Here is a 12,553-nt window from a genome sequence, read left to right as displayed (position 1 = left end):
AGCCTTGAATGATATTTTAAAGGTTAGAAATAAATAGCCTGATGAAGAGATACAGACAGGCAGGGTGTGGTGGCTCAAGCCTGTAATTCCAGCACTTTGGGAGGCTGAGACAGCTGGATCACGAGGTCAGGAGATTGAGACCATCCTGGTTAACACGGTGAAATCCCGTCTCTACTAAAAAATACAAAAAACTAGCCGGGCGAGGTGGTGGGCGCCTGTAGTCCCAGCTACTCGGGAGGCTGAGGCAGGAGAATGGCGTAAACCCGGGAGGCGGAGCTTGCAGTGAGCTGAGATCCGGCCACTGCACTCCAGCCCGGGCAACAGAGCGAGACTTCGTCTCAAAAAAAAAAGAGAGATACAGACAGGGTGGTCTGGAAGGGTCCAGAGCAGGAACTTCTATCTCCGTAGAGTTTGGGTTACGTCACCCTCCGGGCACATGGATGAGCTCTTCACCTTTTGTCAGCCTCCACGTGTTGAGCTCTAAGAAGCTCCCCAAACCCTGTCCTTTGGGTCTTTTATGGAGAACTCCATTGGCTGTCCATGATTGAAGCATGGACAACTGTGATAATGTGACTGGGCAAAAAGGGTCTGATCTAAGCCTAGCAAGGCTGGTCCAGATTCTTTGGGCCTTTGTGCAGCATTCCTTTCTCCAGAGTATGGGGCAAGGACCCACTCTGGAATGAGGATCCTACAACCACAATCAGATTAGAGTCCTGCCTTGGGCAGCTGAAAAGAGGACAGGAGAAGGTCAGAGAGAGGAGAGGCTGTTTTTTGAGGCCTGAGGCGCCCCAACATTACAATGAAAGACTGTAACCATGGTCATGTGAGTTATGAGCTAGGAACCGTGGACAAAACCAACACATATACAATCATCTCCCACCTCCCAGCGCCTTTACTTTCACAGCCTCTGCAGCAAACTGTGGTCACTATAATTGCTCCGTGGCACAGAGGCATACCCAGGGGAATCTGCCCAGGGGGCCACTCTGTGCCCATATGGGAACCCACACCTCCCCTCCCTCTGACCAGCAACCAGGACAGTTTGGTGTTCCAAGCAGTGGGCTCATGTCTGTTTTGGCTCAGAACAGGGTGGGGAGATCAGGCCAGGGACCGGCAGGAGGGCTTATCCTTGAGATTGCGTGGGAGACACAACAAGGGGTGGGGGCCCGTCAGCGGGGCGGGGTGAAGCGAAGCAGGTGATATCCAGCCCAGAGCCCCAGCCTGTCCCCACAGTCTCACCATGGCCCGCACCGTGGTGCTCATCACCGGCTGCTCCTCAGGCATCGGTCTGCACTTGGCGGTACGTCTGGCTTCAGACCCATCCCAGAGCTTCAAAGGTACCTAGGGACAGGGAGGGAGAGAAGGGAGGAGCCCCTGGAGGCCAGAAGACAAGTCAGATCTTCCTTCTCTCCCAAAACCTCCAGTATATGCCACATTGAGGGACCTGAAAACACAGGGCCGGCTGTGGGAGGCGGCCCGGGCCTGGGGATGCCCTCTGGGATCCCTAGAGACGTTGCAGCTGGACGTAAGGGACTCAAAATCCGTGGCCGCTGCCCGGGAACGCGTGACCGAGGGCCGTGTGGACGTGCTGGGTGAGCTTCCCAGAAACACATGGGCTCCTAGAAGCTTTCTCCACCCTGCCTTCAACCCAACATGTCCCGAGGCCCAGGGAGCACGAGGGGACAGGCTGTGCTGAGGGTGATGCTGAGGCAGGCTGGTCGGGCCTCTGTCCCTGCAGTGTGTAACGCAGGCCTGGGCCTGCTGGGGCCGCTGGAGGCGGTGGGGGAGGACGCCGTGGCCTCTGTGCTGGACGTGAACGTGGTGGGGACGGTGCGGGTGCTGCAGGCCTTCCTGCCAGACATGAAGCGGCGCGGTTCGGGACGCGTGTTGGTGACCGGGAGCGTGGGAGGATTGATGGGTGAGTGGTAGGTACTGGCCTCCGCAGCTCCAGATTCTTTGTGTGGGGAGCTGAGCCTTGAAGGCAGGCTCCGGTGGGAGGGTGGGGGGTTGGGGGGAGGGGTGCAGTCAGCTTGGAGGGGCACCGCCTTCCCGGGTATGACCCCCTGGCCCCTGGGCCTCAGGAACCTCGTCTCCCCACCTAAGGGCTACCCTTCAATGACGTTTACTGTGCCAGCAAGTTCGCGCTCGAAGGCTTATGCGAGAGTCTGGCGGTTCTGCTGCTGCCCTTTGGGGTCCAGTGAGTCAACACTTCCGCCTCCCCAACCCTCTGAACTCTGACCTAGAGACCCCGAGCACCCCGTCATGCGGGAGCTGCTCTGGGACGATCTCTCTGGCCCTCCCTGCCCGGCTCACATTTGCTGTGTGCCAGGGCTCCCGCGTAGCCTTAGATGGATTTGGGAGGGCTGCTCCAGCAGGAACCCGCGTTTCCAATGTTCTGGTTATCACCAGCGCCCTTTCTGCCTCACTTCGCAGCGCAGCGGTGCGGGGCCCGGGACGTGGTCGGGGCTGGGGCTGGGGTTGGGGCTGGGACTGGTGCCTGGCTAGCGTCTGCCCCCGCCCACTCGTTGCTCTCGGGCCGTCAGCTTGAGCCTGATCGAGTGCGGCCCAGTGCACACCGCCTTCATGGAGAAGGTGTTGGGCAGCCCAGACGAGGTGCTGGACCGCACGGACATCCACACCTTCCACCGCTTCTACCAATACCTCGCCCACAGCAAGCAGGTCTTTCGCGAGGCGGCGCAGACCCCTGAGGAGGTGGTGGAGGTGAGTGCGGGGCTGGACTCCGGGCGCGGGGGCGGTGCGTCCTCCGGCGCGCATTGGTGGCCAGAGCTCTCCTCCCGCTGTCGCAGGTCTTCCTCACCGCTTTGCGGGCCCCGAAGCCGACCCTGCGCTACTTCACCACCGAGCGCTTCTTGCCCCTGCTGCGGATGCGCCTGGACGACCCCAGCGGCTCCAACTACGTTGCCGCCATGCACCGGCACGTGTTCGGCGACGATCCGGCAGAGGCCGAGGCTGGGGCGGGGACTGGGGGCGGGGCCGGGCCCAGTGGGGTGGGGGACCCTGAGCTCGGCGATCCTCCAGCCGCCCCGCATTAAAGTCTTCCTCAGCCGCTGTCTCCCTCGCCCTTCTTTGTCCTCTGGGTCTGTGTGGTCCCTGGGGACGGGGCGACGGTGGTGGCGGCGGCTATGGGTGGCTAAGATAGATCGCGTTAGCCAGTTTTACCTGCGCAGCTAGGCGCGATGGCTGTCGCCTGTAATGCCAGCGCTTTGGGAGACGGAGACAGGAGGATTGCTCAAGCCCTGGAGTTGGAGACCAGCCAGAGCAACATAGTGAGACCCCCATCTCTACAAAAATAAAAAACTTAAAAATCAGCACAGTGGCACCATTCCTTGAGCCCAGGAGTTGGAGGGTGCAGTGAGCATGATGGGGCCACTGCACTCCAGCCTGGGCGACGGAGTGAGACCCGTCATCTGCAGGAGGAGTTAGGTGGGACTTGGGTTGGAGTAGAGTCAGGTTATGACCTGGACCCCATTAGCCATGAGACCTCAGGCAACTTCCTTGCTTTCTCTGAGTCTTTCTTTTCTTTCTTTTTTTTTCCCCTGAGACAGAGTTTTGCTCTTGTTGCCCAGGCTGGTGTGCAATGGGGCGATCTCGGCTCACCACAATCTCTGCTTCCCGGGTTCAAGTGATTCTCCTGCCTCAGCTGGGATTACAGGCATGCACCACCATGCCCAGCTAATTTTGTATTTTCAGTGGAGATGGGGTTTCTCCATGTTGGTCTCAAACTTTTGACCTTAAGTGATCCGCCTGCCTCAGCCTCTCAAAGTGCTGGGCATACAGGCATAAGCCACCCCATCCGGCCCTCTGAGTCTTTCTCATCTGTAAAATGGGTATAATAATGCCTATCTAATGGGTTTTAGTAATGGTGGAGATAATGCCTGGAAGTGCTGGTATAGAGGTCTTAATAGCCAACAAGGACTGTTATTAGAACGAATATAACTACTGTCACATTTTGCAAATGTGTAAAGAAGAAAGAGGGTTAAATGAATCAAAGGGAGACAGCCCCACTCACCCTGCTCTGCCCCAGAAGACTGAGAGATCCCCACCATCTGGGAAGCTGCCTCACCAGGAGTTCCAACTGGGGCTACAGGACTGGCTACTTTGCTACAATGGCCTGTCGTTCCTGAGCCCAGTGGAGAGTCCCAGCGGGGGCAGGAGTCATTGATAGGGGCAGTAGGGTTGTAGAGAAACTCTCTGAACTTCTGTGGAGGTCTGGTGCGGGAGAGGAGTGAACAGGTAAGAGGCTAGGTGAGGATGCGGCAGAGGAAGGGGGCAGGAGTGCCCCAGGAGGGAGCGGTACTGATGGAGGGATTCAGCTGGGTCTGTGAGGGAGGGAAGGGTGAGGGGGATGGCCCTTAGGAGTGGGCAGGGACATGACCACAGAAAATCTGGGAAGTGGAAACAGACAGGAACCTGCTGGAGTTCTTGGAGCTTTGTGTGGGGCACCGGGGGAAGGGGGCAGGCTCTCCACCCTGACCTGCCCCCACCTCCGGATGAGAGTCTTCTCTGCCTGTTGGATGATGTGCCGCCCCTGCTCTTGGAGGAAGAGGCCTCCCAGCCACCCTCTCCTGCCAGTCTCCTTGCCCTGCTGACCCGGACAGATCTGCTATCGCTGCAGCATCCAGGAAGGCCACAGGAAGGGGGGCCAGGTGGCATGGGTTTCTGAGGCCTGAGATCTGCTCTGAGTCCCGCTCTCACTAACCCCCTTTGCCCCTCTGTGACAGTGTGGTACGTATGTGTGCATGTGTGTACCTGTGTGGTGTGGCTCACCAGGTCACCCCTGGGGGTGGGATAATACGAGGTAAAGTGTGACCCCCCTCTTCCATACATTCATACTTTTTTTTCAAACTTGTGAATATTCACATTGGTTTTTTTTCTTTTTTTTTTTTTTTTTGAGACGGAGTCTCGCTCTTCACACAGGCTGGTGTGCAGTGGCACAATCTCCACTCACTGCAAGCACTGCCTCCTGGGTTCACGTCATTCTCCTGCCTCAGCCTCCCGAGTAGCTGAGACTACAGGTGCCCGCCACCATGCCCGGCTAATTTTTTTTGTATTTTTAGTAGAGATGGAGTTTCACTGTGTTAGCCAGGATGGGCTCGATCTCCTGACCTCATGATCCACCTGCCTCGGCCTCCCAAAGTGCTGGGATTACAGGCATGAGCCACCGCGCCCGGCCACACATTGTTAATAATTTTGTGCGTCCCATGACTTCGAATAGAGCACTTAGATGCCGATGACCCCCCACCAAAGAAACCCCACTGTCTCCCACAGACTCCAGGTCTGTATCTCCGACTGCCTACTCAGTACAACACCTGATGCAATGAACTTAATGTGTCCAAACCCCAATTCCAGATTTCCAATCTTCCTACTGGCTCCTTCCCCAGTCTTCTCTACTTTACTATGTGACCACTCCTTTTTCCCCAATACTCATTTTAAAAACCCTGGAGTAGTCCTTGCCTCCAGTCTCTCTCACCTTTCAACCAATTCATCAGCAAATACTGACAGCTCTAGCTTTACTCATCAAACTATATTCCGAAATCACCCTATTCCAGATTGCACGGTGTCCTCTCTCCCTTGAATTACAGCTGTAGCCTCCTAACTAGTTTTCTTGATTCCACTCTTGCCCATCAGCAGTAAAATTACCACAGTGCATTTAAAATGATCTTTTAAAAATGGTAGGGCTGGGCGTGATGGCTCATGCCTATAATTGCAGCACTTTGTGAGGCTGAGGTGGATATTATTGCTTGAGGTCAGGAGTTTGAGACCAACCAGGTGAAACCCTGTATCTACTAAAAATACAAAAATTAGCCAGGCATGGTGGTGGGTGCCTGTAATCGCAGCTGCTCCAGAGGCTGACAAAGGAGAATCGCTTGAATTAGGGAGGTTGAGGCTGCAGTGAGCCAAGATTGGGACACTGCACTTCAGCCTGGGCAACAGAGACTTTGTCTCAAATAAATAAAAATTGGCTGGGCGTGGTGGCTCACGCCTATAATCCCAGCACTTTGGGAGGCTGAGGTGGGTGGATCACCCAAGGTCAGGAGTTCAAGACCAGCCTGGCCAACATGGCGAAACTCTGTTTCTACTAAAAACCCAAAAGTTAGACAGGTGTGGTGGCACGTGCCTGTAATCCCAGCTACTCAGGCGGCTGAGGCAGGAGAATTGCTTGAACCTGGGAGGCGTAGGCTGCAGTGAGTGGTGATTGTGCCATTGCACTGTAGCCTGGGCAAGAAGAGTGAAACTCCACCTCAGAATAATAATAAAATGAAAAAAATTAAAATAAAAAAGGGAGCCTGGGCAACAAAACGAGACCCGTTCTCTACAAAAAAATAAAAAAATTATTTGGATGTGGTGACATATATCTGTAGTCCCAGCTACTTGGGAGGCTGAGGTGGGACGACTGTTCGAGCCCAGGAGGTCGAGGCCACAGTAAATTGTGGGCACACCCACTGCACTCCAGCCTGGGCAATAGAGGGAGACCCTGTCTCAAAAAAGAAAGAAAGAGGCCGGGTGTAGTGGCTACGCCTGTAATCCCAGCACTTTGGGAGCCCAAGGCTGGTGAATCACTTGAGGGCAGGAGTTCGAGACCAGCCTGGCCAACATGGAGAAACCCCGTCTCTATAAAATATACAAAACTTAGCTGGGCATGGTAGTTTGTGCCTGCAATTCCAGCTACTCGGGAGGCTGAGGCAGGAGAATCGCTTGAACCCGGGAGACAGGGGTTGCAGTGAGCTGAGATTTCTCCACTGCACTCCAGCATGGGTAAAAAAAGTGAGACTCGGCTGGGAACAGTGGCTCACGCCTGTAATCCCAGCACTTTGGGAGGCTGAGGCAGCCAGATCACGAGGTCAGGAGATGGAGACCATCCTGGCTAACACAGTGAAACCTCGTCTCTACTTAAAATACAAAAAAAAATTAGCCAGGTGTGGTGGCGAGCGCCTGTAGTCCCAGCTACTCCGGAGGCTGAGGCAGGAGAATGGCGTGAACCTGGGAAGCGGGGCTTGTAGTGAGCCTAGATCGTGCCACTGCACTCCAGCCTGGACAACAGAGCAAGACTCCGTCTCAAAAAAAAAAAAAAAAAAAAAAAAAAAAAAAAAAAAAAAAAAAAGAAAAGAAAAAAAAAGAAAGAAGGAAGAAAGAAAAAAAAAGTCTGGGCCGGGCGCGGTGCTCAAGCCTGTAATCTCAGCATTTTGGGAGGCCGAGACGGGCGGATCACTAGGTCAGGAGATCGAGACCATCCTGGCTAACACGGTGAAACCCCGTCTCTACTAAAAAATACAAAAAACTAGCCAGCAGAGGTAGCGGGCGCCTGTAGTCCCAGCTACTCGGGAGGCTGAGGCAGGAGAATGGCGTGAACCTGGGAAGCGGGGCTTGTAGTGAGCCTAGATCGTGCCACTGCACTCCAGCCTGGACAACAGAGCAAGACTCCGTCTCAAAAAAAAAAAAAAAAAAAAAAGTCTGTTCCTGTGTTTGCTCAGAACACCTATGGCTTCCCATTTCAGTAAAATCCAAGTGTCTTAGCTCGTTTTGTGCTGGCTAAATCAGAAAACCAGACTGGAAAATGTGTAAAGAATCAAAGTTTATTTTGCTCACAGTTTCACAGTTTTTTTTTTTTTGAGACGGAGTCTTGCTCTGTCACCCAGGCTGGAGTGCAGTGGCCGGATCTCAGCTCACTGCAAGCTCCGCCTCCCGGGTTCACGCCATTCTCCTGCCTCAGCCTCCCGAGTAGCTGGGACTACAGGCGCCCGCCACCTCGCCCGGCTAGTTTTTTGTATTTTTTTTAGTAGAGACGGGGTTTCACCGTGTTAGCCAGGATGGTCTCGATCTCCTGACCTCGTGATCCGCCCGTCTCGGCCTCCCAAAGTGCTGGGATTACAGGCTTGAGCCACCGCGCCCGGCCTGTTTCACAGTTTTAGGGGCTGGAAAGTGCAAGAACGTCATGCAGTATCTAGCAAAGGGCTGTCCCAGGATGGAAGGGCAGAAGGTGGAAGCAAACCAGAGACAGGAAATTGGGCCTGTCGAGTAGCCTCCCACGTGAGGATCCTCGGACTGAGAGGGTACGAGGAAGGCTGACACAGCGCAACCCTGTGATCCCCACCTCCGTCCCTGGAACGTAGGAAATCTGGGTGTTAGTTCTGGCTTTGCGATGCCTCTTGGGTGACCTGGCTGAAGCTAATCTCTCCTCATTAGGCCAGAAGGGAATCTGTGAAATAGGATTTGAATCCTGCCTTGACTTTCTCCACCGGGTCCCGGCGGGTATCATATCGCTACTAACGCTTCACCCACTTCCAGAGCTTTCGCGATCGGCCCCGCCCCATCAGCAGGACGCGTCCCAAGCCACTAGAAGTCTCGCGAGAATCCCGTGATGAAGCGAAGTCGAGAGGTTTGACCGTCCTCATTTTCCGTAGTTCCGAGTTGCGGTTTCTGTTAGTGTTTCCGGGTTGCCGCCAGGGAATCCTCCGCGGTGGTGCAAGTGGAACTAAAGCCTTGAGGTTTCAGTGAGTAGGGGACCGACGTGAGCTTGAGCGTCCCCCTTTAGCGTCCCTCTTCGATTCCTTGAAGACTCTGGTGCAGCTTAGCAAGAGGGCCCAGGATTTTTGGATCCCCAGCCCTGTGACAAGGGTTCCTGTACAGTTTCCCCCTCCCAGGATTTCGACTCAGTTCAGCGAAGTCACCGCCCCGTCTGGGAAATGAGGACACCAAGGCTTAGAGCACAGCCCCGAGGCGCCGTCTGCCAGGCCCCATCCCCTCCCCCGCCCCTCTCGATCAGCATTGAAACCCCGTCCCTGCTCCAGGTCTCCTCTGGGGTGCAAGGCCCCGTGCAGGCCTCTACCTCGGCCGCAGGCCCTTCCGTCACCGTCGCTTCGTCTCCCTGACTGTCTGCAGGCCTGGGCAGCATGGCCGTATTCCGGTCGGGTCTCCTGGTGCTGACGACGCCGCTGGCCTCCCTGGCCCCTCGCCTGGCCCCCATCCTGACGTCGGCGGCCCGGCTGGTGAATCACACACTCTATGTACACCTGCAGCCGGGCATGAGCCTGGAGGACCCGGCTCAGCCCCCGTCCAGCCCCGTGCAGGCCACGTTTGAGGTTCTTGATTTCATCACGCACCTCTATGCTGGCGCCGACGTCCACAGGCACCTGGACGTCAGAATCCTACTGACCAATATCCGAACCAAGAGCACCTTTCTCCCTCCCCTGCCCACCTCAGTCCAGAATCTCGCCCACCCGCCAGAAGTCGTGTTGACAGATTTCCAGACCCTGGATGGAAGCCAGTACAACCCGGTCAAGGAGCAGCTAGTGCGATACGCCACCAGCTGTTACAGCTGTTGTCCGCGACTGGCCTCGGTGCTGCTATACCCCGATTATGGGATAGGAGAGGTGCCCATGGAGTCCCTGGATGTCCCCTTACCCTCCACGATCAGGCCAGCTTCCCCCGTGGCCAGGTCTCCAAAGCAGCCGGTGCGTGGCTACTACCGTGGTGCTGTCGGTGGCACGTTTGACCGCCTGCACAACGCCCACAAGGTGTTGCTCAGTATCGCTTGCATCCTGGCCCAGGAGCAGCTTGTGGTGGGAGTAGCAGACAAAGATCTGTTGAAGAGTGAGTGAGAGGGACCCTGGACTAGGGCAGTGGAGGATCCCCAGATCTCCCCATCCCAGACCCTTATGCCGAGATCAAGGAAGGGTAGGGCCATTCATTACTTCCCAGCCTTCCCAAATGTCTCAGTGGTTGACACTCAGTTGGTGCCAAGGACATTTTGTCAAATGAACAGCTTTCTCAGCATGTGATCCAATCACCACTCAATCAGAATACCCCAAATGTGAAGCAAAGGGATCTGCACTTTAGCAAGTTTTCCAGGTGATACCCCCTAATGAGACACTGGGAATGAATGGGTGAGTGAGCTGCAGGTAGCAGTGCCACAGACAGGAGGAGGAAACTCAAGCATGGCATGGGTCTTGGAATTTTCCATCTGCCTCTGATGCCCTCTGGCACTGCTCATTCTCTGGAGTGGTTTCCTGGTGGCTTATTTTCTGGACACATGCCAGCCCTTGGAGTGACTATTGTGCTTGCCAGTTTGTTCACCTTCATGCTCCCCTCACCGTCACCATAGGCCTTACCAGCAGAACCCTTTCTGCCACCCCCCTCTGGAGATACTGTACTTAGGGACACTTTTCCCCAAACTGGCCCATACTCTCCTTCCCAGTAAAAAGATCTCACTGTTCTTCTGGGCTCCTTCTCTAGGCAAGTTGCTCCCTGAGCTGCTCCAACCTTATACAGAACGCGTGGAACATCTGAGTGAGTTCCTGGTGGACATCAAGCCTTCCTTGACTTTTGATGTCATTCCCCTGCTGGACCCCTATGGGCCCGCTGGCTCTGACCCCTCCCTGGAGTTCCTGGTGGTCAGCGAGGAGACCTATCGTGGAGGCATGGCCGTCAATCGCTTCCGCCTTGAGAATGTAACCCCTGAGGGAGACTGGCAGGCGGAGTGGATGGGGGACGGGGAAGGCCATTTTGAGGGGGCCGTTGGAAGTACCATGGCCCCAGAGGAGAGAAGGGGCTTAGGGTGGTGGGAAGAAGCAAGGAGGAACTGGTTCTCAGTTTGCCCGCTGAGTTGGAGGAGGAACCTGGGGAGGATAGAGGGGCAGGTTGGATGTCAGGGTCTTCCTCTCACTCTCTCCTTCCCTCTTTTCACCCTTCCCTCTTTACCCCAGGACCTGGAGGAGCTTGCCTTGTACCAGATCCAGCTGCTGAAGGACGTCAAACATACAGAGAATGAAGAGGACAAAGTCAGCTCCTCCAGCTTCCGCCAGCGAATGCTGGGAAACCTGCTTCGGCCTCCATATGTAAGCTTCTCTCCCTCCTTCCCTCCTGCTTGGGTGTGCTGGCAATGCTGAAGAGTAGAAGCTGAGGGGCTCAGCCCCAGGCATGAGGCTGAGGGCCCCAGTAACTGTGGGTTCCCTTTCACCTACCCCTAGGAAAGGCCAGAGCTCCCAACGTGTCTCTATGTAATTGGGCTGACTGGCATCAGTGGCTCTGGGAAGAGCTCAATAGCTCAGCGGCTGAAGGGCCTGGGGGCATTTGTCATTGACAGTGACCACCTGGGTCATCGGGCCTATGCCCCAGGTGGCCCTGCCTACCAGCCTGTGGTGGAGGCCTTTGGAACAGGTAATAACTGGGGAAGGCTGGAAGTGGCCTGGAGTGAGGAGCTAGCCAGGCCTCTGTGCTCAGTTGTCTATCTCTGTTGTCCAGATATTCTCCATAAAGATGGCATCATCAACAGGAAGGTCCTAGGCAGCCGGGTGTTTGGGAACAAGGTAAACAACAGTTTCCTAAGGGCTCCTAAGCCGCTACTAGACCCAGGGGTCAGGGTCTGGTGGACCTCTCTGGTCTGGCCCAGAATGCCGATTCCACTGATCTGTTCCCAACACCACCTTGCTCGGGCTGGCGTCTTCTAGAGAAGGTAACCTCTGCCCTCTGTTCCCCTCCCCAGAAGCAGCTGAAGATACTCACGGACATTATGTGGCCAATTATCGCAAAGCTGGCCCGAGAGGAGATGGATCGGGCTGTGACTGAGGGTGAGTGGGAGGGAGGATGGGAGCAGCCAAGGGGACAGTTAAGCTGATTCTTCCCCCAAGAGCTTCCCTGCCCCATGTGGGACTGTCTGCTCACCCTGGGACTGTGTTGCGTGTGCTTTGCCTGGGAGAGCGTTGGCACTGCTGGCGGTGACTGGGCTCTCCCCACAGGAAAGCGTGTGTGCGTGATTGATGCGGCTGTGCTGCTTGAAGCCGGCTGGCAGAACCTGGTCCATGAGGTGTGGACTGTTGTCATCCCTGAGACTGAGGTATCTCAGCCCCACCCCCCACACCATCCCTACTGCAGATCCTATCCTGTGAGCTGGAATTCTTTCTGACAAATGTCTCGTCTGTGCCCAGGCTGTAAGACGCATTGTGGAGAGGGATGGCCTGAGTGAAGCTGCAGCTCAAAGCCGGCTGCAGAGCCAGATGAGCGGGCAGCAGCTTGTGGAACAGAGCCACGTGGTGCTCAGCACCTTGTGGGAGCCGCATATCACCCAACGCCAGGTTGGTGGCCAGGGCAAGCCCGGGTTGTGGGGAAGGAGTCTCCAGTGGATGCTGCCTGACCCTGCCCTCTTCCTCCCAACATTCTGGCCTGTCTGAAGGTGGAGAAAGCCTGGGCCCTCCTGCAGAAGCGCATTCCCAAGTCTCATCAGGCCCTTGACTGAAAAGTTCTCAGTGGGGCCAGACTGGCCCCTGGAGCTGACAAGCGACCCCGTGGTGAGGAGAAATGGGGGCCTTGATGTGCATACTGGTTCAGGCCCAGAGGCAAGCTATGCTGTGCAGGACATGGCCAGGCCTGGTGGACTCAGGAAGCCTACCCAACACTGGTATTTGGCCAACACTGAGGATGTGGTTCATGGAGGAGCAGGCCCCTCCCCACTCTTGCCCATGGGTGACTTACCCACAGCTGACAAGGGCCAGCGCAAATACTGGAACCTATAACAGAATTAAAGGTGAATGTTCCCAGG

At 55.8% G+C, this 12,553-nt stretch overlaps 2 protein-coding genes across 3 annotated transcripts; both read left to right on the top strand.

The window, feature by feature from the left end:
- Positions 1-327: 327 nt before the first annotated feature.
- HSD17B1 (hydroxysteroid 17-beta dehydrogenase 1) lies at positions 328-3,326 on the top strand. The gene is made up of 6 exons (XM_017856594.1): positions 328-1,334; positions 1,422-1,589; positions 1,736-1,915; positions 2,101-2,194; positions 2,541-2,718; positions 2,805-3,326. Exons 1-6 carry the CDS (start codon positions 1,238-1,240, stop codon positions 3,048-3,050), a joined length of 963 nt encoding a protein of 320 aa, XP_017712083.1. The 5' UTR covers positions 328-1,237; the 3' UTR covers positions 3,051-3,326.
- A 5,022-nt stretch (positions 3,327-8,348) lies between these two features.
- COASY (Coenzyme A synthase) lies at positions 8,349-12,553 on the top strand. 2 transcript variants are annotated; one of them, XM_017856586.1, is made up of 10 exons: positions 8,349-8,510; positions 8,899-9,609; positions 10,252-10,466; positions 10,722-10,853; positions 10,986-11,175; positions 11,260-11,324; positions 11,501-11,585; positions 11,754-11,851; positions 11,943-12,089; positions 12,188-12,553. In XM_017856586.1, exons 2-10 carry the CDS (start codon positions 8,910-8,912, stop codon positions 12,248-12,250), a joined length of 1,695 nt encoding a protein of 564 aa, XP_017712075.1. In that variant the 5' UTR covers positions 8,349-8,510; positions 8,899-8,909; the 3' UTR covers positions 12,251-12,553. The 2 variants fall into 2 exon arrangements, with proteins under 2 accessions (XP_017712075.1, XP_017712076.1); XM_017856587.1 differs by lacking the exon at positions 8,349-8,510 and adding an exon at positions 8,703-8,772 and having other exon boundaries at positions 8,893-9,609.

Source organism: Rhinopithecus bieti, unplaced genomic scaffold, assembly GCF_001698545.2.
Source record: "Rhinopithecus bieti isolate Rb0 unplaced genomic scaffold, ASM169854v2 scaffold_44695, whole genome shotgun sequence".
Lineage (NCBI taxonomy): Eukaryota > Metazoa > Chordata > Mammalia > Primates > Cercopithecidae > Rhinopithecus > Rhinopithecus bieti.
This window is presented reverse-complemented; position numbering and strand designations above follow the sequence as displayed.

What these genes read in the sequence shown, in the direction of transcription:
- COASY (XM_017856587.1), top strand. Translation starts at nt 8,703, where the DNA reads ATGAGGACACCAAGGCTTAGAGCACAGCCCCGAGGCGCCGTCTGCCAG. An exon ending in ACCTGCTTCGGCCTCCATAT is followed by an intron (nt 10,854 to 10,985) that starts GTAAGCTTCTCT and finishes ACCTACCCCTAG; the next exon opens with GAAAGGCCAGAGCTCCCAAC. An exon ending in GGATCGGGCTGTGACTGAGG is followed by an intron (nt 11,586 to 11,753) that starts GTGAGTGGGAGG and finishes CTCTCCCCACAG; the next exon opens with GAAAGCGTGTGTGCGTGATT.
- HSD17B1 (XM_017856594.1), top strand. Translation starts at nt 1,238, where the DNA reads ATGGCCCGCACCGTGGTGCTCATCACCGGCTGCTCCTCAGGCATCGGT. An exon ending in CTGCTGCCCTTTGGGGTCCA is followed by an intron (nt 2,195 to 2,540) that starts GTGAGTCAACAC and finishes TCGGGCCGTCAG; the next exon opens with CTTGAGCCTGATCGAGTGCG. An exon ending in CCCCTGAGGAGGTGGTGGAG is followed by an intron (nt 2,719 to 2,804) that starts GTGAGTGCGGGG and finishes CCGCTGTCGCAG; the next exon opens with GTCTTCCTCACCGCTTTGCG.